The sequence below is a fragment of the Neodiprion pinetum genome, chromosome 5, assembly GCF_021155775.2.
Source record: "Neodiprion pinetum isolate iyNeoPine1 chromosome 5, iyNeoPine1.2, whole genome shotgun sequence".
NCBI lineage: Eukaryota > Metazoa > Arthropoda > Insecta > Hymenoptera > Diprionidae > Neodiprion > Neodiprion pinetum.
In genome coordinates, this window is record NC_060236.1 from 2,536,547 (window position 1) to 2,559,030 (window position 22,484).

General features: G+C 44.1%; 5 protein-coding genes and 1 long non-coding RNA gene across 32 annotated transcripts in view; 2 read left to right on the forward strand and 4 right to left on the reverse strand.

Annotated features, from left to right (window-relative positions):
• Mhc (myosin heavy chain) overlaps nucleotides 1–10,722 on the forward strand; it is a 27,662-nt gene extending 16,940 nt beyond the window's left edge. For 25 of the 26 annotated variants that reach the window (XM_046626375.2, XM_046626361.2, XM_046626369.2 and 22 more), the window contains exons 15-24: nucleotides 539–802; nucleotides 2,052–2,261; nucleotides 4,111–4,484; nucleotides 4,570–4,798; nucleotides 4,884–5,167; nucleotides 5,646–5,724; nucleotides 6,066–7,553; nucleotides 7,638–7,982; nucleotides 8,088–8,336; nucleotides 9,581–10,722. In XM_046626375.2, the coding sequence (XP_046482331.1) occupies nucleotides 539–802; nucleotides 2,052–2,261; nucleotides 4,111–4,484; nucleotides 4,570–4,798; nucleotides 4,884–5,167; nucleotides 5,646–5,724; nucleotides 6,066–7,553; nucleotides 7,638–7,982; nucleotides 8,088–8,336; nucleotides 9,581–9,664 (3,606 nt within the window). In that variant the 3' untranslated portion in view covers nucleotides 9,665–10,722. Of the gene's footprint in view, nucleotides 1–538; nucleotides 803–2,051; nucleotides 2,262–4,110; nucleotides 4,485–4,569; nucleotides 4,799–4,883; nucleotides 5,168–5,645; nucleotides 5,725–6,065; nucleotides 7,554–7,637; nucleotides 7,983–8,087; nucleotides 8,337–8,505; nucleotides 8,561–9,580 lie in introns of all 26 variants that reach the window. The other variant, XM_046626377.2, reaches the window with a different exon arrangement.
• Nucleotides 10,580–12,753, reverse strand: LOC124219160 (cytochrome b5-related protein-like). Its single transcript, XM_046626380.2, has 4 exons — nucleotides 12,314–12,753; nucleotides 11,964–12,231; nucleotides 11,580–11,871; nucleotides 10,580–11,492 (listed from the first exon to the last, which is right to left on the reverse strand). Exons 1-4 carry the CDS (start codon nucleotides 12,563–12,565, stop codon nucleotides 10,997–10,999), a joined length of 1,308 nt encoding a protein of 435 aa, XP_046482336.1. The 5' UTR covers nucleotides 12,566–12,753; the 3' UTR covers nucleotides 10,580–10,996.
• A 455-nt stretch (nucleotides 12,754–13,208) lies between these two features.
• Nucleotides 13,209–15,948, reverse strand: LOC124219163 (cytochrome b5-related protein-like). Of its 2 annotated transcripts, XM_046626387.2 has the most exons (5): nucleotides 15,034–15,948; nucleotides 14,702–14,960; nucleotides 14,350–14,617; nucleotides 13,953–14,244; nucleotides 13,209–13,889 (listed from the first exon to the last, which is right to left on the reverse strand). In XM_046626387.2, exons 2-5 carry the CDS (start codon nucleotides 14,936–14,938, stop codon nucleotides 13,394–13,396), a joined length of 1,293 nt encoding a protein of 430 aa, XP_046482343.1. In that variant the 5' UTR covers nucleotides 14,939–14,960; nucleotides 15,034–15,948; the 3' UTR covers nucleotides 13,209–13,393. The 2 variants fall into 2 exon arrangements, with proteins under 2 accessions (XP_046482343.1, XP_046482342.1); XM_046626386.2 differs by having other exon boundaries at nucleotides 14,702–15,948.
• LOC138191071 (uncharacterized) lies at nucleotides 15,851–21,133 on the forward strand. Its single transcript, XR_011177353.1, has 2 exons — nucleotides 15,851–15,959; nucleotides 20,111–21,133. It is a non-coding gene; the product is annotated as an uncharacterized lncRNA (long non-coding RNA).
• On the reverse strand, nucleotides 16,041–18,725 carry LOC124219164 (cytochrome b5-related protein-like). The gene is made up of 5 exons (XM_046626388.2): nucleotides 17,754–18,725; nucleotides 17,412–17,665; nucleotides 17,074–17,341; nucleotides 16,713–17,001; nucleotides 16,041–16,611 (listed from the first exon to the last, which is right to left on the reverse strand). The coding sequence occupies exons 2-5, from the start codon at nucleotides 17,649–17,651 to the stop codon at nucleotides 16,116–16,118; spliced, it is 1,293 nt and encodes a 430-aa protein (XP_046482344.1). The 5' UTR covers nucleotides 17,652–17,665; nucleotides 17,754–18,725; the 3' UTR covers nucleotides 16,041–16,115.
• LOC124219162 (cytochrome b5-related protein-like) lies at nucleotides 20,175–22,191 on the reverse strand. The gene is made up of 5 exons (XM_046626385.2): nucleotides 21,888–22,191; nucleotides 21,547–21,800; nucleotides 21,209–21,476; nucleotides 20,848–21,136; nucleotides 20,175–20,745 (listed from the first exon to the last, which is right to left on the reverse strand). The coding sequence occupies exons 2-5, from the start codon at nucleotides 21,784–21,786 to the stop codon at nucleotides 20,250–20,252; spliced, it is 1,293 nt and encodes a 430-aa protein (XP_046482341.1). The 5' UTR covers nucleotides 21,787–21,800; nucleotides 21,888–22,191; the 3' UTR covers nucleotides 20,175–20,249.
• Nucleotides 22,192–22,484: the final 293 nt, after the last annotated feature.

The following is a 22,484-nucleotide window of genomic DNA, read 5'->3' on the forward strand; positions in this document are numbered from 1 at the left end:
CTATTTTAAGAATGATTATTCACCTCGAATCTCTTCGAAGTCCTCGTCGTTCAAACAGATGCTGTTGCGGTCTTGCCAAAATTCAAAGAACACAAACAATTCATCGTTGTTCACCCTTTGTCGACGCAGACATTTCTGGAAGAATAAAAAGCACAGATTGTAGTGGAAAAGTGTGTCTTTCCTTTTTCATTTGAAAATCATACGGTAAAGATTTCCTCGAGATTCGACAGTTGAACATGTATAGGTTGTTACACGTCTATATTTATACGTATTCGTAACTGACCGACCAGACATCCCCAACTAAAAATAACACGTCGGAATGAAAACTAATTTGAAACGAGTTTGGAACAAACTACGTGGAATTTCTTCCAGCTTCTGATTCTCGTTTCACGCTTCCTAATTTGAAAAGCAAACTCTAACGAAGATCCTCAAGCTGCACGTGAATTTTGTGAATTTCAAGTAAATCTAGAACTGAGACAGCCATCTCTAATGCGGGGATTTTTTTTTTTTTTCTCTCCTTCATCGAAAAATCAAACAGGTCTTCTTCCGTGCTGGAGTCTTGGGTCAGATGGAAGAACTTCGTGACGAGCGTCTCAGCAAGATCGTATCCTGGATGCAAGCATTCGTCAGGGGTTACCTGACGCGCAAGGATTACAAGAAATTGCAAGAGCAACGTCTTGCACTCCAAGTCGTCCAGCGCAACCTCCGCAAATACCTCCAACTTCGTACCTGGCCGTGGTGGAAGCTTTGGCAGAAGGTCAAGCCCCTCCTCAACGCTACCAGAATCGAGGACGAGCTTGCCGTGAGTACATTATACCTGATCAGCCATTTTGGATAAAGAAATTTATTGCACCACCAGCTCATGGAAACTCTGCGGTATTTCACGTCAAGAGTCAAGCGTCAGTGATTCATTGCCGACGAAGCGAAGGCTATCCCATGCCCAAAAATATTTCTTCATAAATATACATTCCGATTATACCTTTGCTCGTTGTTGGATGTAACATTTGTAAGCCTATACACCTACCACATCGATAGTTGAGTAGGTTTTACACCGTCCGTCTATTATTAAGACCGGTGAACCAGGAATCTTTTCCGAATTCCCCAAGTTATTCCAAAGATCCGGAAGATCTTGGTTTCACGGCTGGTTTAGTGCCACCTGATCTCTTTCTCTCTTTCCCTGTTGACCGCTTAACGATCGGCGGAGGTTTTTGCTGAGGCTGGAGCCTTTCGGAGCGGGTTCTGGAGCGAAGAATATCGTATTTATAGCCCCCCACATTCCCACTCCGGATACCAGGGTTTCCCCTCCAGCGCAGTCTCTATGCATTGGTTATAAATATTTTTATGAAACGGTCTCATCTTCATCGCTGGTAGGCAGGGAGGCAGGGAGGCAGGAAGAGTGGAGCGAAGGGTATGAGGCTGGAAGGGGTCGAGGAGGGGACGCCGGCCCACGCAGGTTTAGATTTTGGGTAGAAAAGTTGAGACTCGCGGAAACTCGGTCCAGTTGAGAACGCGATCGCGAGTCACCCACCCCATGGTGCCTTGAGCGAGGGACGCGAATTCGTAACACGGACGAGCGAAACCTGAGTACTGTAATACGGGACGGGATCGAGACTTGGAGACTGGAACTGACCAACCAACAGACCGATACAGTGTACTTAATTGACCATTTCTTGACCCCTCGCAATATCATACCTGCACCCTTCGAAGTCTAGGAGTACAATTACACACGACGCGATTCTCACTTTTGAACAAATCATTATCCAGCATCAAATATACGACCCACGACGACCCTAGACTAGAAAGTGAACGCGAAACGATAGAAAGAGAAATTTGTCGATAAACTTCGAGCAAAGGTCTTCAATACTGAGCTTTTATTGTATTTCGAATAAAACAATACACTGATTGACCTGTGATCGGTAAACTCGAGCAATACGATATAAAAACGAAAAGGAAGAAAGAATAAAATAAATATGGGAGATACCGCAGTGCTGGAGAACGCTCAGACCTCGCTGGTGAACGGTGACGGTGACAGGCTTGAATTGTCCTTACAGAAATGGGAAGAGAAGGCGACCAGAGCGCAGGAAGCCTTCGAACGAGAGGAGAAGGCTCGCAAAGAACTCGAGGCCCTTAACAGCAAACTCCTCAGCGAGAAGACCGACCTCCTTCGTCAACTCGAGGGAGAGAAGGGATCCCTCTCCGAGTTCCAGGAGAAGTCGATCAAGCTCGCCGCCCAAAAGGTCGACCTCGAGTCTCAACTCCAGGTAAGTCATGCCAGTTCAATTATCATTATTCTTATTATTCTTATTATTATTCTCGTTCTCCAATGGTGATAAGTGGAATATCATTTTTTTTCAATAATTTTTAAAACGATACGAAAATTTTTGCATATTCCGAATTCTATTAACGTGTTCTTGGGCGTACCTGCAGTACTTAATCACGGGATATCAATCAGTTTGGAAGTGAAATCGACCAGGGTGAATAATTATTATTAAGCAGCTGCACGACTCGACATAGGGAAATTCCGGTAGACCGGAAACACGTAGCGGTAATTGGATCTAAATTTATACAAGGAACACGAATACGACGTTTAAGAGTGCGCCTGTGTACGTAGCAAAAGTATCTTTTTTGGTCAGTCAACGTTTCAGACATGAGAAACTTGATATGGTCTGGATTCCAGTATGAAAAAAATTCCGCGTTAGACGAAGAGAAAAATTAAAGACGAAAAAAAACACACACACACTCGCACACACACATGTCGTCGAGACTCGGTGCGTAATAAAAAAGAATGATAATAATATACTGGAGGTTAGTCACTGAGTTTAAAATATTTGGGATACGTGAAAATAGCACTGCAGAAATCATATCAAGAGTTGGACCTACAGAAATGGGATGAAAGCAAAACAAAAAAAAAAAAAAAAAGGCGGAAGGAAATAAATAACGCGGTGTGCGTTACTCACTCGAGTGTTGGTTTAAAACTTACAGCTGCCAAATTCCGCGAATCAACGGAGGGATACGGCTATAATTAATAACAAGAAAACTCTGCTTAACGTCGAGTAGCTTCTCCGTTTCGCTCTGGAGATTATCTGGCCACATTCCCAAAACAAAAAAAAAAAAGAAACAAAAAATAATAAATAAAAAAAAATGTATAATTTGGAAATGTTTAAATCTTCTCGTTTGAAAAAAAATATCCCGCTACCGACGTTCAGGATGATAAATAAACTATGCTCATGAGTCAAAGTAAAGATTTGCTAGAACTTGACGTTGCACAGCCCTCATAGATACGTTATACGATATAGTATAGATTGACAGTAATCAGAGAAGGTATCGTCGTATCACTCCGGTTAACTGAGGTGAGACATTGGTCTCGTATTTTTTAACAACCTATTAAAAGCTAAGGAGCTCACTCTCGGATCTATAAACTAACCTGAAGCGTTATCAGATTGGCCCACTTTAACACCGGCACAGGGAAAGTAAATTTATGTATCCTGCAGTTGCCCTCAAGAAGAACCGGGGGTCCCCCCGGCACGAGTGGCCAATATCCAGGGAACCTACTTTATTATACCAAGCCGCCATGGAGTTACCTCAAGTAAACGAAACCATTTACGGCGAGGAACGAAACGCGGGGGGATGATGAAGGGGCCATAGGAGGGGTAGGGGGAGGGTGGCGCGGTCTAAATATAATCTCCCTAGATTCCAGATTATTAAACGTGGGCGTTGCCTCTCCAAAGCCAACGCTGAGGAGGGCCAGGGAAACAGGTGTAGCGTATTTATATTAAAAATCGCCCGTGCGTCATCCGACCTCGTGTCTAATAGATCCTGGGACAGACTCGACTCGTGAATACTTTTCTTTTTCTATCTCAAACTAATCATACCTGCGGTCTACGAATTCCCGTCGCGATGCCCGACGTCAGCTGCGATAGCAACAAGTGATTGACACTGGTCCAACTTATTTGCTCGCCCACTTTCGGAACTTTGGTATTTGATCATGACCACTGATGAAGCACTGAGTGGTCGGGACTCGCGAAGGTGTTGCACGGTTTACAGTTTAGAAGTGTTTGAAATTTTTTGAAGAGGGGTTTTGACTAACGGTGAATGGCTCTATCCCCACAGGACATTGCTGACAGACTGCAGTCAGAAGAGGAAGCCAGGAACCAGCTTTTCCAGAACAAGAAGAAACTGGAACAGGAGGTGTCCGGGCTGAAGAAGGATATCGAAGACTTGGAATTGACAGTACAAAAGTCCGAGCAGGACAAGGCGACCAAGGACCACCAGATCCGCAATCTCAACGACGAGATTGCACACCAGGATGAGCTTATCAACAAGCTCAACAAGGAGAAGAAGAACCAGGGTGAGGTCAACCAGAAGACTGCTGAGGAACTCCAGGCTGCTGAAGACAAGGTCAACCACCTCAACAAGGTGAAGGCCAAGCTTGAACAGACCCTGGATGAACTCGAAGACTCTCTGGAACGCGAGAAGAAACTCCGGTAAGTCGATATTTAACTATTCTCCAACTTATAGTTAACAGAAATGCGAACTTTTCACTTTGAACGTCTACCTCGCACCTTGCAGCGGAGACGTAGAAAAGACCAAGAGGAAGGTTGAGGGAGACCTGAAACTCACCCAGGAGGCTGTTGCCGACCTTGAGAGGAACAAGAAGGAACTTGAACAGACCATCCAGCGCAAGGACAAGGAACTTTCATCCCTGACCGCCAAGCTCGAGGACGAACAGTCCCTTGTTGGCAAGCTCCAGAAACAGATCAAGGAGCTCCAGGCCCGCATTGAGGAGCTCGAAGAAGAGGTAAGTGGCGGAGTGGGACCATCAACGAATCTGAACCGACATTTTCATCCGGGGAATCACTTGTTATGTGCCTACCTGTTAACAGGTTGAAGCCGAGCGACAAGCTCGCGCCAAGGCTGAGAAGCAACGCAGCGACTTGGCCCGCGAGCTTGAAGAGCTTGGCGAACGCCTCGAGGAAGCTGGTGGTGCCACATCCGCTCAGATCGAGCTCAACAAGAAGCGCGAGGCCGAGCTGAGCAAACTCCGCAGGGACCTCGAGGAGGCCAACATCCAGCACGAGGGATCATTGGCCAACCTTCGCAAGAAGCACAATGACGCCGTAGCCGAGATGGGAGAACAGATCGACACTCTCAACAAGCTGAAGGCTAGGTGAGTGCTTTGCATCCTGATGTCAGATTGGGGGGGAGGTATTGCATTGCGTACCAAACCGCGATTTAGAGTAATATCTAATATCCGTGGGACGTAGTTTTGAAGCTATGTTGTAAATTTTGTTAAAAATTTCTGACCAGGGCCGATAAGGGCCGTGCCGATATACACCAAGAGTTGAACAACGCTCGCGGAGCCATCGATCTAGTAGCAAGGGAGAAGGTAGACTGAAAATGTCCCCCGGTCCCTGAATACCATTTGTTTGTTTTACCCTCAATCTTACGTCGTCACTATCAGCATGGAAGCACACAATTCTGTCATCTATTGTTCGGTCGTGAATTGAACCAATGAAGCTCGACAAGTGAATAATACGATTTTCAGTTTCCACAAAAAACTTCAATGTATCGCCTTGCGCTCATTGATTGCGGTTAATCTGTCTCTAACGTTTTTCGTCGTTTCCATTCCATGTCACACAAAACAGGGCCGAGAAAGAGAAGGTGCAGTACTTCAGCGAGCTGAACGATCTTCGCGCCGGAGTCGACCATCTTACAAACGAGAAGGTAACCCCGAATGATCCGATCCTTCCGCACCGCAACTAATGCTATTTAGGGGGATCCGAACTCTGAAACTTGAGCCAATGAACAAGGGACAACGTAGGAGACAGCACATTGGCTGTGAATGTTCTTTGTGACGTGACGTGATCCCCAAAATGCTTGCTTCCGCTCGTTTATTATTACAAAACTTTTGGTGGCTGAAGTCAACTTGGCGGTGGTGATGGATTGCACATTTTTAAAATCGTACCGTTTTATGTGCAATCAGTATCAACACCAGATCCAAGTTTGCTTGGCCTTTGATACCAGGTTCGCGTCTTACTAACGGCGTAAAATGATTATTTAAACAGGCTGCTCAGGAGAAGATCGCGAAGCAGCTTCAACACCAGCTGAACGAAACCCAGGGCAAACTTGAGGAGACCAACCGTACCTTGAACGACTTTGACGCCGCAAAGAAGAAGCTGTCGATTGAGAACAGCGACCTGCTCCGTCAACTGGAGGAGGCTGAATCCCAGGTTAGCCAGCTGTCAAAGATCAAGATCTCGCTGACTACCCAGCTCGAAGACACGAAGAGACTCGCCGACGAAGAGTCCCGCGAGCGTGCCACCCTCCTTGGCAAATTCCGCAATCTGGAACACGACCTGGACAACATCCGCGAACAGGTGGAGGAGGAGGCCGAAGGCAAGGCCGACATCCAGAGGCAGTTGAGCAAGGCGAATGCAGAGGCTCAGCTGTGGCGCACAAAGTACGAGTCCGAGGGTGTCGCCAGGGCCGAGGAACTCGAGGAAGCCAAGCGCAAGCTCCAGGCTCGCCTCGCCGAAGCCGAGGAGACGATCGAATCCCTCAACCAGAAGGTCATCGCCCTCGAGAAGACCAAGCAGCGTCTTGCGACCGAAGTCGAAGACCTTCAACTGGAGGTCGACCGTGCGACGGCGATCGCAAACGCCGCGGAGAAGAAGCAGAAGGCCTTCGACAAGATCATTGGCGAATGGAAACTCAAGGTGGACGACCTTGCCGCCGAGCTGGACGCCAGCCAAAAGGAGTGCCGCAACTACAGCACGGAACTCTTCAGGCTCAAGGGTGCCTACGAGGAGGGACAGGAACAGCTGGAGGCTGTCCGCCGCGAGAACAAGAACCTCGCCGACGAGGTCAAGGACCTCCTCGACCAGATTGGAGAGGGTGGACGCAACATCCACGAGATCGAGAAGGCAAGGAAGCGCCTGGAGGCTGAGAAGGACGAACTTCAAGCCGCCCTTGAGGAGGCTGAAGCTGCCCTTGAACAGGAGGAGAACAAGGTGCTCCGCAGCCAGCTTGAACTTAGCCAGGTCAGGCAGGAGATCGACCGCCGTATCCAGGAGAAGGAGGAAGAGTTCGAGAACACCAGAAAGAACCACCAGCGCGCTCTCGACTCCATGCAGGCGTCCCTCGAAGCCGAAGCCAAGGGCAAGGCTGAGGCGCTTCGCATGAAGAAGAAGCTTGAGGCTGACATCAACGAGCTTGAGATCGCCCTTGACCATGCGAACAAGGCCAACGCCGAGGCGCAGAAGAACATCAAGAGATACCAGCAGCAGTTGAAGGACGTTCAGACCGCCCTTGAAGAGGAACAGCGTGCCCGTGACGACGCCAGGGAGCTCCTTGGAATCTCGGAGCGTCGTGCAAACGCTCTGCAAAACGAACTCGAGGAGAGCCGCACCCTCCTTGAGCAGGCTGACCGCGGACGTCGCCAAGCCGAACAGGAACTTGGAGACGCCCACGAACAGTTGAACGAGCTCGGCGCACAGAACGCCTCAATTTCCGCCGCCAAGAGGAAACTCGAGAGTGAACTCCAGACCCTGCACGTGAGTAACATTCCGACCGTTTTTAGCCTTTTGTATGGTGATTGTCAGCGTTAGAAATTTCACACTGTCCACGTTTACTTGTAGTCCGACCTTGACGAGCTTCTCAACGAAGCCAAGAACTCCGAGGAGAAGGCCAAGAAGGCAATGGTAGACGCGGCAAGACTCGCCGACGAACTCAGGGCCGAACAAGACCACGCTCAGACCCAAGAGAAACTACGCAAGGCACTTGAGACCCAGATCAAGGAGCTCCAGGTCCGTCTTGACGAAGCCGAGGCCAACGCCCTTAAGGGAGGAAAGAAGGCGATCCAGAAACTGGAACAACGAGTCCGCGAACTGGAGAACGAACTTGACGGAGAACAGAGGAGGCACGCCGACGCCCAGAAGAACCTGCGCAAGTCCGAGCGCCGCATCAAGGAGCTCAGCTTCCAGGTGAGTTCGATATTGACAGTTTGGATAAGTCGGTCGATCAGAAATATTCAAAAGCAAAATTCGATTGGGTTCGTTTGTTAACGCGCGTCTACTTGTTTCACGCAGGCCGACGAGGACCGCAAGAACCACGAGCGCATGCAAGACCTGGTCGACAAACTGCAGCAGAAGATCAAGACGTACAAGAGGCAGATCGAGGAGGCCGAGGAAATCGCAGCCCTCAACCTTGCCAAGTTCCGCAAGGCACAACAGGAGCTCGAAGAAGCCGAGGAAAGAGCAGACCTCGCCGAGCAGGCCATCGCCAAGTTCCGTACCAAGGGACGCGGAGGAAGCGCAGCCCGTGGTCTCAGCCCAGCGGTAAGATAAAAGTATTTACCTAGCATATCTCCTATGCCCGTTCGCGTGAAAAGAACGAAGGAAGTAAAAGAAATTAATGAATAATCGTCAACGTGATAAAAAAAAAAGCCAAACGAACCTTGAGTCACTTTTATGTAAAGAGATTATTCCATTCTATGCCCGAATTTAGCCCCAGAAGGGTCGCAAGTTAGCAGCCCTGGAGTAGCCAGTCGCCGCTACCCCCAGTAAGTCCGAAAATGACCCAAATGTGTGCAGCGTGATTTCGTGCCCATAATAGTTCAGTTTTTTTTTTTTTTTTCCATTATTATTTCTCTCTCTTTTTCTCATTTCATCTCTCCACTCACTGTCCCAGCAGTAAATTATTGTACAGCTATCTACAATTATCTCATCCTGATTATATACCCACTCCCACTGACGTTCGCGGTCAGATAATTGAGAAAACAATCGTGCACATCTAAACGTGTATCGATGCGGAAAAATAAATATCACCTAACGAGAGGGGAAAAAAAAACAAGGAAAGAAATGGAAAGCACATCACAGCGTGTAAACCCTGACCTCGTATTTGTATCTAAATCAGCTAAGTAGCCCAAAGCTCAATTAATATAGTTATATTCGTAATAATTCGCTCTCACAATATTGCACTCAAAGCAAAGGAGAATCACTCACCTATTTATGCATAATAAACAGTTGTAGCGGCGCTCAGTCATCCCTGTAAGACCCCAATACAGAAGGACAGGCTCCAGTTTGGTCATGCATCGCGACAAGCTCCCAATAATATCACTTAATCACCGTATTTAATCACTACACTGCACTATATCACAAAAACGCAAACGAAAAAGTGGATGAAAACAACTTTAGTCAGAAGAATCCGAACACTGTGAATGTCGTACAGCCGCACAGTAAACAAATACATGTTACGATAATTCAAGCCAGCCGCTATTCGTGATAACAATCGTCGCAACGGACTTGAATTTCGGCTCGGACTTACCGCAGAGACGAAGACGATCCCCCAACTTCTGCACTCGTACTACGGAATTTGGTAGATCTTCTTAGCGTCGCTTTATAGGAATAAGCGTAGGAAGATTGTAGTAGTGGGAGTTTGGCGACATCTCGCGGCGTAAGTCAGAGTCGAGATCCGAGTCCCTGCAATTTCTAATATTCATACAGCTTAAAAACATCACGATATTGTCTACATATTCCAGATCTCTCTTTTAACTGTTTGTTTTTTATTTATTATTTTACAGCCACACAGACCCATGCAGCGACCCATGTTCGACGGTTCTGCGTTCCCGCCACGCTTCGACCTTCAGCCCGACGGTGAGCTGTAAGCCAAGAAAAAAACGCGAATCCCATCAAATCTTTCCCTTTCCTATACCACTGTAAGAACAAAAAAAACAAACATACTAAAAAAAAAATAAAAAATACCCCACCTCTCGCCTCATCACGAAACACACCGCCGTCCTATATAAAATATATATCTCATAATACGCCAAATATTCATATATATATGTACCAAAGTAACATGAAACATTCATTGAGATAATAATAATAATGTTAACAAGTAACTTATAACGATGATAATCGCGTCACCATAAGAAGCAAGAAGACATCACGACGATCGTTCGCGAGCTTATGTATATATATATATACACATATATATATATATATATACGTCATGTCATATCATATACACGATATTACGATATATAGTAAAATAATTATTGAAAGAGATACGTACACACACATATACATACATGCGACGAGTGCAGCAACACCCACCGTGTGCAAATGAGGAAGAGGTGTTCGAACAGCAGTGCGACACCGCCGTAACGAGGATATAAGATCAAAATAAATAACGAAAGAAAGAATAAGATTGTAAAAAAAAAAAAAAAAAAACAAGAAAGAACAACAAGCAAAAAAAATAAATAAATAAATAAATGAAATGAATAACGAACAAGATCGAGAACACCACAATAATAATAATATTGTATATCCTATATAAAGTAATTTAATTTATAAAACGAAATATGTATTTATTAAAATAAATAAGCAAATAAATAAATATAAGAACTGAATTGAAATCACGAGCACACCTCTTCTACCCGTGTAACACATATACTATCTACCTACATATATATGTAAGATGTGTAATTTATTGTGTAGCATAGATACACGTGCATTGTATATGTATATACATATCCCCCAAGAACGATCAACTATTACTACGTCTTTTTGCTCAAAAGTGTGATGCATGAACGGCCGAGGCGGGGCTTTTCATTAATTTTCATCTCGCAAACGTATATAAGCGCATATACGATTCTCATGCATTATACACACAAAACGACAAATAAAAAAAAAAAAAAAAAAACAATTTTTTCTAATAAAATCGTACGTCAGAATAAAACACGCGTCATTTGACTATAATGAACACGTATTGTCAATTATATTGTATTATATTATATAAAGTGATAATAATAATTACTCAAAATATACATAAACAAATCTTGTGATTACTTCGGTTAAGATCAAGACCCTTGTTCATATATAACTGATACCGTGGAACAAACTACATACATATATAACAGCGTTACGAAAATTGATAATAACGACAAACGCTAAAATTCTGTACGATATGGAAAGATAATCGGTCATCGCCTCGTTTATCTTGTGCTTTCTATTTTGTTCGGTTGAATGTTCTCCAGCTGCTTGAAAAAGCCCCACCACATTTTCCATATCGGCCAAGTCTCGGTGCTGACTCCGAACTCCTTGCAGGTTTGCTCAAAGGCCGGTTGACACAGGTGAAGGTAGGTATGGTCGATAGTCGGAAGAAGATGATGCAGAGTATGGGAGCCGAAATTTGTCAGAACGAGGAAAGTCGACGCCTCGATCTCCAGGCGATCGCGAACCGTGTCCACCTGGGCTAGACCAAAGTCCATATCCTTACGACGAACGTCACCGTCGTGGTAGATTTCCGGATGCTGGTGAGCCGCGTGTAGACCGGCTACCCCGAAGTGGAAACTGGCTACCACCATTATTTTGAGATAGGTAACGAGGGCTGATGACGGTGGCGCCACCAAACACATCAGAGTCGGAATCAGCAATGGCACCGCGTCTCTCAGCTCCGGACCTCCAAACTCCCAAAATATGCTGTAGACTCTGTTTCGATGGGGAGGTAAAATGGAAGAGATATGTAATTTGAACGTTGACATATTTTCAAATAGGATCGATTGGTATTTCTCATACCTTCTTATTGCATGGAGGAAATAAATGATGCAGTAAACGAGTGGGAAATAGATCCAAGAGAAGTAACGTGTTATCAATGATTTGTCCTTGCGAGGCAGAAGGTAAAATATAGGCTCGTGTATAGTGATCTCCAAGTCGATAATCGTGTTAGTGTAGAGATGGTGGCTGAGAATGTGCATGATTCGCCATTCTCTGGATGACATCAGGCTCAAGTCCATGTAGTACATACGGAAGGTGTCCCTCTGGTGCAGGAAGTTGTGGCCCACTATTGCAGTCCACGTTAGAAAAATTCCTGCAGAGAAAGAAAATGTATGGTCTTGTAGATTCTACGTGCTGAAAATAACCCCATGGCTGTAAGATGATCGATATAACGAAAGTACCAACCACTCGCTACGATCATCAACCACGATGGGGCTATGGCAGCTTTCACGCAAAGAGCTAACGTGACGATGAACAGAAAGTCAGCAATAAGGTTGGTACTTCGAGCTGACGTGTGAATGTCGACGTCCTTAAGCGCTTCTCTGACGCGCCCTTTGAATTTTCGGTAAAATCCATCAGGCTTAAAAGTCAACGGAGAAGATCTCGGGGTGACAGCGTCCCGGATGTAGAAGTTTGGCAAAAGTTTTTCAGCCAGCAGCGTAATGTGGTGCGCCTACAGCAGAAGGACATTGACGGTCAGTATTAAATGGTTTGGAAACATCATTGGTTTAACTTAAAAGAGACTTAAAGATTACCTCGAACGCCTCCGTGATGTCGGTTCCTTCGGTGAGCGTGAGCCATTCACTACCACCTGGATGATTTCTTATCCATTTACTGAGATCGTAAAGTTTATCACCGATCCTCCAGAGTCCTTCGGCACCGTCATCCTTCCTCTTTCCTTCTAACCAACGTGCGCCTGTTTTCCAGCCGACGTCCCGACCGGTTGGGTACTTGAAACCACCGAAGGTGGTATCACCCCACTTTTTACCAATATTTTCGTCGACCATTTAACTGGCTCCTTTCCAATGACTGGATACTTCCAATGCAAATTGAATTGTGGCACTGATTATTCGCACTCGAACGATTTTGTACGAATCTGCTCACACTCGAATTGGTTAGACGAACCAAACTCTATCGTTGAGCATCAAGTGCGCCCTCGAGTTTAACTGGATAATTACTGAACGGCTTGAAGAATCGGTAAAAAGTATATAAAGCAGGTCTTCGGATCGCGATAATAAAAAAATGCCAGTATCTCGCAAATTGGTTATGTGGAAGATATATCAAGCAAGTGTAATCAACAAGGGAGAATGGCGACGGCAAATAATTTTCGATAACTATTAAGTGCAGATGTAAATTATCGAATGTTTTTAACTGCGTGGATAAGTTACTTGTTATGATATGGTTACGATAAACTAATTTTCGTTTATGTAAACCCATCAAAGTATGTCAACCGTATCTAAGATCAAAGGTGAAAAATTTGATACGCAATTTTTATCATCTCTTAAAATAAACATAACAAAGTATAATAACAAATTGCGAAACCCTCTATCCAGTTCATACACGTAATATTTAACACTCTAAATTTTGAACGAATCATCTAACTGGATTAATCGGAGCCTCTCGAACTCGTAAAGCTTTCGGTTACAGAAATGTTAGTAAATTTTCAGATTTTATTTTTGCAATTATTCAATAATCCTCCAATAGCGTTTACTCTAATTTCCAAAATACACAACACGCCAAGGGATACATTGAGTAACAATATTGATTAGATACAGTGAAAAAAGGATTTTAAAAATTAAGAAAGTATCAAGACACGGTTAAATGTTTTTCGATAATCATCGCATGTTCGGTGTATTTTTCGGTTCAACGTTTCCCAACTGCTTGAATTGGCCCTTCAAAAGCTTCCACTGAGTCCAAAGTTCCGTACTGACGCCAAACTCCTTGCAGGTTTGCTCAAAGGCTGGTTGGCATAGGTGAAGATAGGCATGATCCACGGTAGGTAGTAGATGATGCAAAGTGTGAGACCCATAGTGGGTCAGGATAAGAAATATGGAAGGCTCGATCTCGACACGGTCACGGACCGCGTCTAGCTGGGCAAGGCCCCAATCGGTATCCTCGCGACGGGCGTCCCCGTCGTGATAGATGTCCGGATGATGATGAGCCGCATTCAATCCAACCAGACTAAAGTGGCAGCTGGCAATAAAGATGACCTTCGCCCAGGTGATAAAAGCGGTCAGCGGAGGTGCGACGAAGCACATCAATGTCGGGATCAGAAAGGGTACCGCGTCTCTTAGCTCGGGTTCGCCAAACTCCCAAAAGACAGAATAGATCCTGTGTGAAAAGGGATAATGAGAATAATCAGACGGGGATCCGAATTAACTTACCGATACCCACCTTTTGATCGCGTGTATAAAATATGTCAGACTGTAAACGAGAGGAGAATAGAGCCATGCAAAATTCCGTGGTATCAGTCCTTTATCTTTGCGAGGTAGCAGGTGAAAGATGGGCTCAAACATTATTATCTCCAAGTCCAGGAGCGTATTTGTGTAAAGATGGTGACTTAGAGCGTGAAAGATCCGCCATTCCTTGGAGGACATTGGGCTCAAATCCATGTACCACATGCGGTAGTTGTCCCTCTGATGCATGTAATTGTGCCCCGCATTCAAAGTCCAGGTCAAGAATATTCCTACAGAAGATTAACAGAGACTTTACTTTGTCTTGGGTGAGAAAGAGGGATGAATCCGAATCCAAAATGAATTCCAAATCAATATCAAGGTAACCAATTCGTTACCGCTCGCCACGATTGTGATCCAAGATTGGGTCGCTGCAGCCATCGTACAGAGGAGTAACGTGGTGGCGAAGAGAAAATCTGCAATAAGATTCGAGGTCTTCGTTGGCCTATGAAAGTCGACATCCTTTAGGGCTTCCCTGGCACGTTCTTTGAATATTCGATAGAAACCATCGGGCTTGAAGGTGAAAGGACAGGACCTCGGGGTGGTCGCTTCTCGGACGTAGAACTCTGGCAGCAGACGTTCAGCAAGAAGCGTTACATGATGTGCCTGTGACAAGAATGGAATAGATGTAAAAATTGCAAGGTTTGAGAATTCAAGGAACGAACGGAATGTCTCAAGGCCAAAGAACACCTCGAATGCCTCCGTGATGTCGGTCCCCTGGGTGAGCGTTATCCACTCGGAACCGCCCGGATGGTTTCTTGCCCATCCGTCGAGGTCGTAGAGTTTATCACCGATCCGCCATAGTCCTTCGGCTCCATCGTCCAGTCGCTTTCCTTTCAGCCAGCCTGCCCCAGTCTTTAATCCGGCGCCACGTTCACTTGGGTACTTTAACCCGATGAGGGTGCTCTCCATCTTTTTTGCCGTCATTTTCGTTGCTGGTAACGTTGTACTTTGAACACAATTTAAAAAATGTACCAGTGTCGAGTCTCGTTGAAAGCCAAACTGTAATGAGGGCAGCTTACAAATTCCTTCACCAAATATTTGCGCGTATTTCGTGACAAACAAGTCAGCTGACGTATACCTGACTGATTGACAATAATGGCCGAACACTGAAAATTTCAATTCTTTACGATTTATAAAGCTTCGACTACTACCAACAAAATAGTGGTGTTATTATCACTTGTATGTAGATGCAGCAATCAATAATTGAAAGGGGAGTCAATAATTGTGACTGTGGTTTCATCAATCATTCTCAGATGATAAGTAGCTACGTTATTAACTATTATCACGGTTCTCAGTTATGAACAAGAAATATGTTAAAGAGTCGAAATAAATTGCTGTATATCACATGTCAAAAACTTATCGTTGAAATGACTGTCATCTGTAGTTTATAAAAATTGCAAACTCTGTTCTGTCCTTATTTACGAGGTAGTTTCGAGAATGGTAACTTTTTTAATTGAATTAGCATCTGGTAAATGTAATTTTACAATTCTGATGTCTTCTGTATCGATCGTCTTGACTCCTGCTAAATGTAAGATAGCCTGTTCTATCATGCCGCAACCGACACGTTCCATTCAATCTCCTTGCTTGAAATTTTAATGATGTTGGTAATATGTTTGATGGGAATTACATTACGGTTGCATAAACTGAAATAACTTCTTTGGCAAAACGTCGTGCTTGAAGATAGACCAGCATTGTAGAGGGTCTATGCCACGGGGAAATTTCATGAAACAATCTGTGTTTTATACTGGCATGAAGAAGAGTATTTAAACATCGTTGAATAGTTTTGTTTTCATTTCTATCAGAAATGATAATCACAGAAACTACATGTAATCAAATTTACACATACTACCATATTTTATCCTGTTGTATCCGCTTCAACTTTGTTTCAAACGAACAAAGATAAAAATTGAGCAAATTATTTTTCCCTAAACTACCAAGATATGAAGTAGAGAAATTGCATGAAACTTTCCTATTGATCGCAATTTGGATTCGTAACTCTAGAATGCACGTTTCTCTAAAAGACCTGTTTACATGTCATGCGTCGTTTCGATTTTATTCTCTTAAGCATATATCAAAGTATAATATGATGAAACATAGATAATTATCTAGTATTGGGCGTCTTCTTCGGCTCGGTATTTTGTAGCTGCATGAATTGGCCCTTGAAGAGATTCCACTGAGTCCATAGATCGGTATTAACGCCAAACTCTTTGCAGGTTTGCTCGAAGGCAGGTTCGCAGAGGTGTAAGTAAGAATGATCGACGGTTGGTAGAAGGTGGTGGAGGGTGTGCCATCCGAGGTGGGTCAATACGAGAAAAGGGGAAGACTGGATTTCGACGCGATCCCGGACTGCGTCTATTTGAGCCAGGCCCCAGTCTAAATCCTCGCGATGGACATCTCCATCGTGATAGATGTCAGGGTGATGGTGAGCAGCGTTTACACCGATCAAGCCGAAATGAAAACTGGATATAACGATAACCTTCATCCAAGTAACCAGCGCGAGACTCGGCGGTGCCACTGAACACATCAAGGCTGGGATCAGAAACGGTGTTAAATCCCTGTAATCTAAGGTGCACCACTCAAAAGCCAGACTGTAGATTCTGTAACGAGAAAATGTAGTTATTCAGTCAGTATTCGAATTGATTCTGTCATATTTGTGATACTGTCGGATCAGTCAAGAAACTCGTAAGGCTGCCCCAACCTTTTGACTCCGCTCACGAAATAGACTATGGCGTAAACTAAGGGACTATAAAGCCAGGACAAACGACGAGTGATGAACCCCTTTTCGTGAGGTACGTAATCGAATAAGGGCTCGAATGCAGAGAGTTCGAAGTCCAAAATTGTGTTGGCGTAAAGATGATGGCTCAGACAATGGGTTATTCGCCATTCCTTCGAGGAAAGAAAACTCAGATCCATGTAGGCCATGCGAAACGAATCTCTCAGGTGTATGTAATTGTGCCCCGCTATCAAGGTCAACGTAAGGAAAATCGCTGAAATTAATAGCGTGGAATTAGGTTCTGTCACAAGAAAATAATTACAGTTTCATCGAACCATTCTATTACCAGCGGCGATAATCGCAGCCCATAATTGCGTGGCTGAGGCCGTTACGCAAAGAGCTAACGTCCCAGCGCAAAGGGAGTCAATTATGAAATTGGACAACTTCGCTGGCTTGTGGAAGTCGACACCCTTCAGGGCTTCTCTGGCGCGGCTTTTAAACACTCTATAGAAACCGTCTGGTTTGAAGGTCAACGGACTGGATCTGGGAGTGGTAGCGTCCCGGACGTAAAACTTTGGCAGGAGTTGTTCGGCAAACGAAGTAATGTGGTGGGCCTGCAGCAGAGAAAATTCAATGTTCGATTGTTCGCCCGTTGCCCATTAGCCGGTAAAAAATGACTGGTACCTCAAACGCTTCCGTGATATCGGTTCCCTTAGAGAGGGTCAGCCACTCGGCGCCACCAGGATGATTCCCAATCCATTGAGCCAGGTCGTAGAGCTTGTCACCGACCCGCCACAGTCCTTCGATTCCGTCGTCCTTCCTCTTACCGTCCAGCCAGCTTGCACCAGTTTTCCAAGCTTTATCGCGAAAGCTCGGATACTTCAACCCAATCAGGGTGCTCTCCTTCCTTTCCTTTGCCCCCATTCCAGCGATTAATCCTGATAGCAAAGTTTGAAATCATTTTACAAAGCAATAAAAATCTACGTCTGAAACAAACAGCAGATGATTAATTCATATCAGACTCACCAAATTCAATCACCCTATAGTATGATAATTTGCCAACTTGCCTATGTTCCCTATTTGACTACTCAACGGACTGAAGCGAAATGAAAAAGTTTCAATATCTTTGGGATATAAAGTAAAATTTTAGAGTCATGTTACATGAATAAATGCGAATTGGATGCTAAAGAATATATGTAAGTGATTATGTATAACGCGAGTAGCTTTATCAGTTATGTGAGTTCGGTGAAGTGGAGGGAGGAGCAGTTGGGCAACACCGAGTACTGTAAACACTTGATACTTGCGTAATTGCATGGGGGTTTGATAACTTCAACATACCTCCACTGTTTGGTCAAAATACGTAATAAAATTGCAACTTATAAAGCAATCTATCAAAGGTATAATATAATATGCAGAGGGTAATGATGCCGTGAAACAAATAGAATTAAATCATTTTCCAGAAGCAAGCGTTGGGAGCAAGCTGCCATCATCTCCTTTCGTGATATTTCACTGACATCTTGATACCCCCGATAGCCTTGTGCAACCACGTTGATACTTTCCAGACAGTACGAAAGCGTACAGTGTGCTATCCTAAAATGTTGACAGACTCATCATATAGTTTATAAGATTGCAATCAACCCTCCGTTGGCTACCTGAAATGAATTCGTCCGCTCGTACTCTCTCTGAAATGGTCACTTGGCTCGATTTATTACTATTTATTAATTTTTATTTATTGCATGACTAAATATTTTACTATTATAAATATTAGAATATCAATTGTTCGAATGCAGCTATCTGCATGTCTTGGACAGTTTTGGTGAATAGATGGTGACTCAGTCCGCGGTTGATTCTCCATTCTCTTGAGGTCTGTAATAGCAGGTCCATAAAGTACATACGAAAGAAATCTCCCTGATGCATGAAATTGTTACCGGTTATCGAAGTCCAGGTGAGAAGAACCCCTGAGAAACGAGGCTATGGTCAGAAAAAGCAAAGTGATTTTAATTATACTTACTTACATACAGGGCTATTACCTTGATGCGCCACTTAGGAGTGCTTGATTATAGACAATTCAGGGTACACATACAGTCTGTTCGGAGCTCCTCGTCATATAAGAATTTCTATTCCATGTCTTCGTTGGATTGTGAAAGTCGACATACTTTTGGGCTTCCCTGGCACGTTCTTCGAATATTCGATAAAAGCCATCGGATTTGAAGGTGAAAGGACAGGATCTCGGGGTGGTCGCTTCTTGGACGTAGAACACTGGCAGCAGACGTTCAGCAAGAAGCGTTACATGATGTGCCTGTGACAAGAATTGAATAGATGTGAAAATTGCAAGGTTTGAGAATTCAAGTAACGAACGGAATGGCTCAAGGTCAGAGAACACCTCGAATGCCTCCGTGATGTCGGTCCCCTGGATGAGCGTTATCCACTCGGAACCGCCCGGATGGTTTGTTGCCCATCCATCGAGGTCATAGATTTCATCACCGATCCGCCATAGTCCTTCAGCTCCATCGCCTTGTCGCTTTTCCTTTTAATTCTGTGTCCCGTTCACTTGAATACTTCAACCCGATGAGTGCACTCTCCATCTTTTTTACTCGCATTTTCGTTGTTTGTAACATTGTACTTTGAACACTGTTCAAAAAAAAGTACCGCTGTCGAGTCTCGTTGAAAGTCAAGCTGTAATGAGGGCAGCTTACAAATTCCTTACAATTAGTTCTGGCGTTATTATCACTTGTACGTAGATAGGGCACTGAATAGCTGAAACGGAAGCCAATAATTGCAACCATGTTTTTATCAAACGTTCTAGTATAACAAGTAGTTACGTCAATAACGATTATCACGCTTCTCGCGCAATCAGTTATAAACAAGCAATATGTTAGAGAGCCGAATTAAATTACTGTACATCACATGTCAAAAACTTATCAATAAGATTAAGGTTACCTATAGTTTACAAAAATTGCATAATTTGTTCTGTTCTTATTTACGAGGTAGTTTCAAAAACGAAAACTTTTTTTTATAAACTAGCTACTGGTAATTGTAATTTTACATTCCTGCTGTCTTCTGTGTCGGTCATCTTGACTCCTGCTAAATTTAAGATAACCGGTTCTGTCAAGCCGCAACCAAAACCTTTCATTTAATCTCGTCATTTCACATTTTAATGATACTGGTAAGATGTTTGATGGGAATTGCAATACCGTTGCATAAACTGAAATAACTTCTTTGGCTAAACATCGTGTTTCTAGAAAGACGAGGATTGTGCAGGGTCTCTAGCAATAGGGAAGTTTCGTGAAAAGAATCTGCTTTTTACACTAGCATGAAGCAGTGGATTTCAAAAATGATGGAATCATATTTTTTATTTGCACTAGAAATGATCATCACAAAAGCTACATAAAATGCATGGAACTTTCCTATTGATCGTATTTTGGATTCGTCACTCTAGAATACATGTTTACGAGTCACGCGACGTTTCGATTTTATTCTCTTAAGCATATGTCAAGGTATAATATAATAAAACATATAAAATTATCTGGTATTGGGCGTTTTCTTCGGCTCTGTGTGTTGTAACTGCATGAATTGGCCCTTGAAGAGTTTCCACTGAGTCCATAGTTCGGTGTTAACGCCAAACTCTTTGCAGGTTTGCTCAAAGGCGGGTTCGCAGAGGTGTAAGTAAGAATGATCGACGGTTGGTAGAAGGTGGTGGAGGGTGTGCGACCCAAAATGGGTTATTATGAGAAAACGGGAAGGCTCGATTTCAACGCGATCCCGGACTGCGTCTATTTGAGCCAGGCCCCAGTCTAAATCCTCGCGATGGACATCTCCATCGTGATAGATGTCAGGGTGATGGTGAGCAGCGTTTGCTCCAATCAAGACGAAATAGAAACTGGATATAGCGATGACCTTCATCCAGGCAGCGAGGGCGAGACTCGGCGATGCCACTGAACACATCAGGGCTGGGATCAGAAACGGTGTTAAATCCCTGTAATCTAAGGTGCCCCACTCAAAAGCCAGACTGTAGATTCTGTAACGAAGAAAACGTGGTTATTCAGTCAGTATTCGAATTGATTCTGTCATATTTGTGATACTGTCGGATCAGTCAAGAAACTCGTAAGGCTGTCCCAACCTTTTGACCCCGTTCATGAAATAGACTCCGGCGTAAACTGAGGGAGTATAAAGCCAGGACAAACGACGAGTGATGAACCCCTTTTCGTGAGGTACGTAATCAAAGAAGGGCTCGAACATCGAGAGTTCGAAGTCCAAAATGGAGTTGGCGTAAAGATGATGGCTCAGACAATGGGTTATTCGCCATTCCTTCGAGGAAAGAAGACTCAGATCCATGTAGGCCATACGAAACGAATCTCTCAGGTGCATGTAGTTGTGCCCTGCTACCGCGGTCCACGTAAGGAAAATCGCTGGAATTGATAGAGTAGAATTATGTTCTGTATCAAGAAAATAATTGCAGTCTCATCGAACCATTCTATTACCAGCAGCGAAAATCGCAGCCCATGATTGCGTGGCTGAGGCCGTTACGCAAAGAGCTAACGTCCCAACGCAAAGGGAGTCGCTCATCAAATTGGACAACTTCGCTGGCTTGTGGAAATCGACACCCTTCAGAGCTTCTCTGACGCGGCTTTTAAACACTCTATAGAAACCGTCAGGTTTGAAGGTCAACGGACTGGATCTGGGAGTGGTAGCGTCCCGGACGTAAAACTTTGGCAGGAGTTGTTCGGCAAACGAAGTAATGTGGTGGGCCTGCAGCAGAGAAAATTCAATGTTCGATTGTTCGCCCGTTGCCCATTAGCCGGTAAAAAATGACTGGTACCTCAAACGCCTCCGTGATGTCGGTTCCCTTAGTGAGGGTCAGCCACTCTGCGCCACCAGGATGATTCCCAACCCATTGAGCCAGGTCGTAGAGCTTGTCACCGACCCGCCACAGTCCTTCGATTCCGTCGTCCTTCCTCTTACCGTCCAGCCAGCTTGCACCAGTTTTCCAAGCTTTATCGCGAAAGCTCGGATACTTCAACCCAATCAGGGTGCTCTCCTTCTTTTCCTTCGGCCCCATTCCAGTAGTTAATCCTTATAGAAAAGTTTGAAATTTTTTTACCAAGTATTAAAAATCTACCTTTGAAACAGTTGCAAACAAGTAATTTATATTAGACTTACCAATTCGATCACCTTGTGGTATGATGATTTGCGAATCTACCTATGTTCCGTATTTGACTACTCAGTTCGATGGACCGAAGCGAAATGAAAAAGTTTCAATGCTTCTAAGATATAAAGTAAAGTGTTAGAGTTGTATTACATAAGTAAATGCGAATTGCATGCTCAAAAAATACGCAAGCGATTATGTATAACGCGAGTAGCTTTATCAGTTATATGCGTTCGATAAAGTGGAGGGGAGGGGCAGTTGGGCAACACCGAGTACTGTAAACACTTGATACTCGAGTAATTGCGTAATAGTTTTATACTTTCAGCATACTACCAGTGTTTGATCAAAACGCGCAATAAAATCGCAACTTATAAAGCAATAAACTAAAGGTATAATATAATGTGCATAGGGAAATGATGATGCCGTGGAATAAATAGAATTAAATCGTTTTCCAGCAGCAAACGTTGGAAGCAAGCTGCAATCATCTCCTTTCGTGATATTTCACTGACATCTTGACACCCCCGATAGCCTTGTTCACTTACGTTGATACTTGCCAGACGGTGCGAAAGCGTAAAGTGTTCTAACATTTTTTCCGGCTTATCATACAATTT

Bases quoted from the DNA above. Each gene is read 5' to 3' on its own strand.
- LOC124219160 (XM_046626380.2), bottom strand. From the start codon at position 12,565: ATGGTCGACGAAAATATTGGTAAAAAGTGGGGTGATACCACCTTCGGT. The intron at 12,232-12,313 runs GTAATCTTTAAG...CTTCTGCTGTAG, and splicing joins ACATCACGGAGGCGTTCGAG to GCGCACCACATTACGCTGCT. The intron at 11,493-11,579 runs GTATGAGAAATA...CCATCGAAACAG, and splicing joins TTCCTCCATGCAATAAGAAG to AGTCTACAGCATATTTTGGG.
- LOC124219163 (XM_046626387.2), bottom strand. From the start codon at position 14,938: ATGACGGCAAAAAAGATGGAGAGCACCCTCATCGGGTTAAAGTACCCA. The intron at 14,618-14,701 runs GTGTTCTTTGGC...TTCTTGTCACAG, and splicing joins ACATCACGGAGGCATTCGAG to GCACATCATGTAACGCTTCT. The intron at 14,245-14,349 runs GTAACGAATTGG...AATCTTCTGTAG, and splicing joins GATCACAATCGTGGCGAGCG to GAATATTCTTGACCTGGACT.
- LOC124219164 (XM_046626388.2), bottom strand. From the start codon at position 17,651: ATGGGGGCAAAGGAAAGGAAGGAGAGCACCCTGATTGGGTTGAAGTAT. The intron at 17,342-17,411 runs GTACCAGTCATT...TCTCTGCTGCAG, and splicing joins ATATCACGGAAGCGTTTGAG to GCCCACCACATTACTTCGTT. The intron at 16,612-16,712 runs GTTGGGGCAGCC...TTCTCGTTACAG, and splicing joins TTCGTGAGCGGAGTCAAAAG to AATCTACAGTCTGGCTTTTG.
- LOC124219162 (XM_046626385.2), bottom strand. From the start codon at position 21,786: ATGGGGCCGAAGGAAAAGAAGGAGAGCACCCTGATTGGGTTGAAGTAT. The intron at 21,477-21,546 runs GTACCAGTCATT...TCTCTGCTGCAG, and splicing joins ACATCACGGAGGCGTTTGAG to GCCCACCACATTACTTCGTT. The intron at 21,137-21,208 runs GTAATAGAATGG...TATCAATTCCAG, and splicing joins GGCTGCGATTTTCGCTGCTG to CGATTTTCCTTACGTGGACC.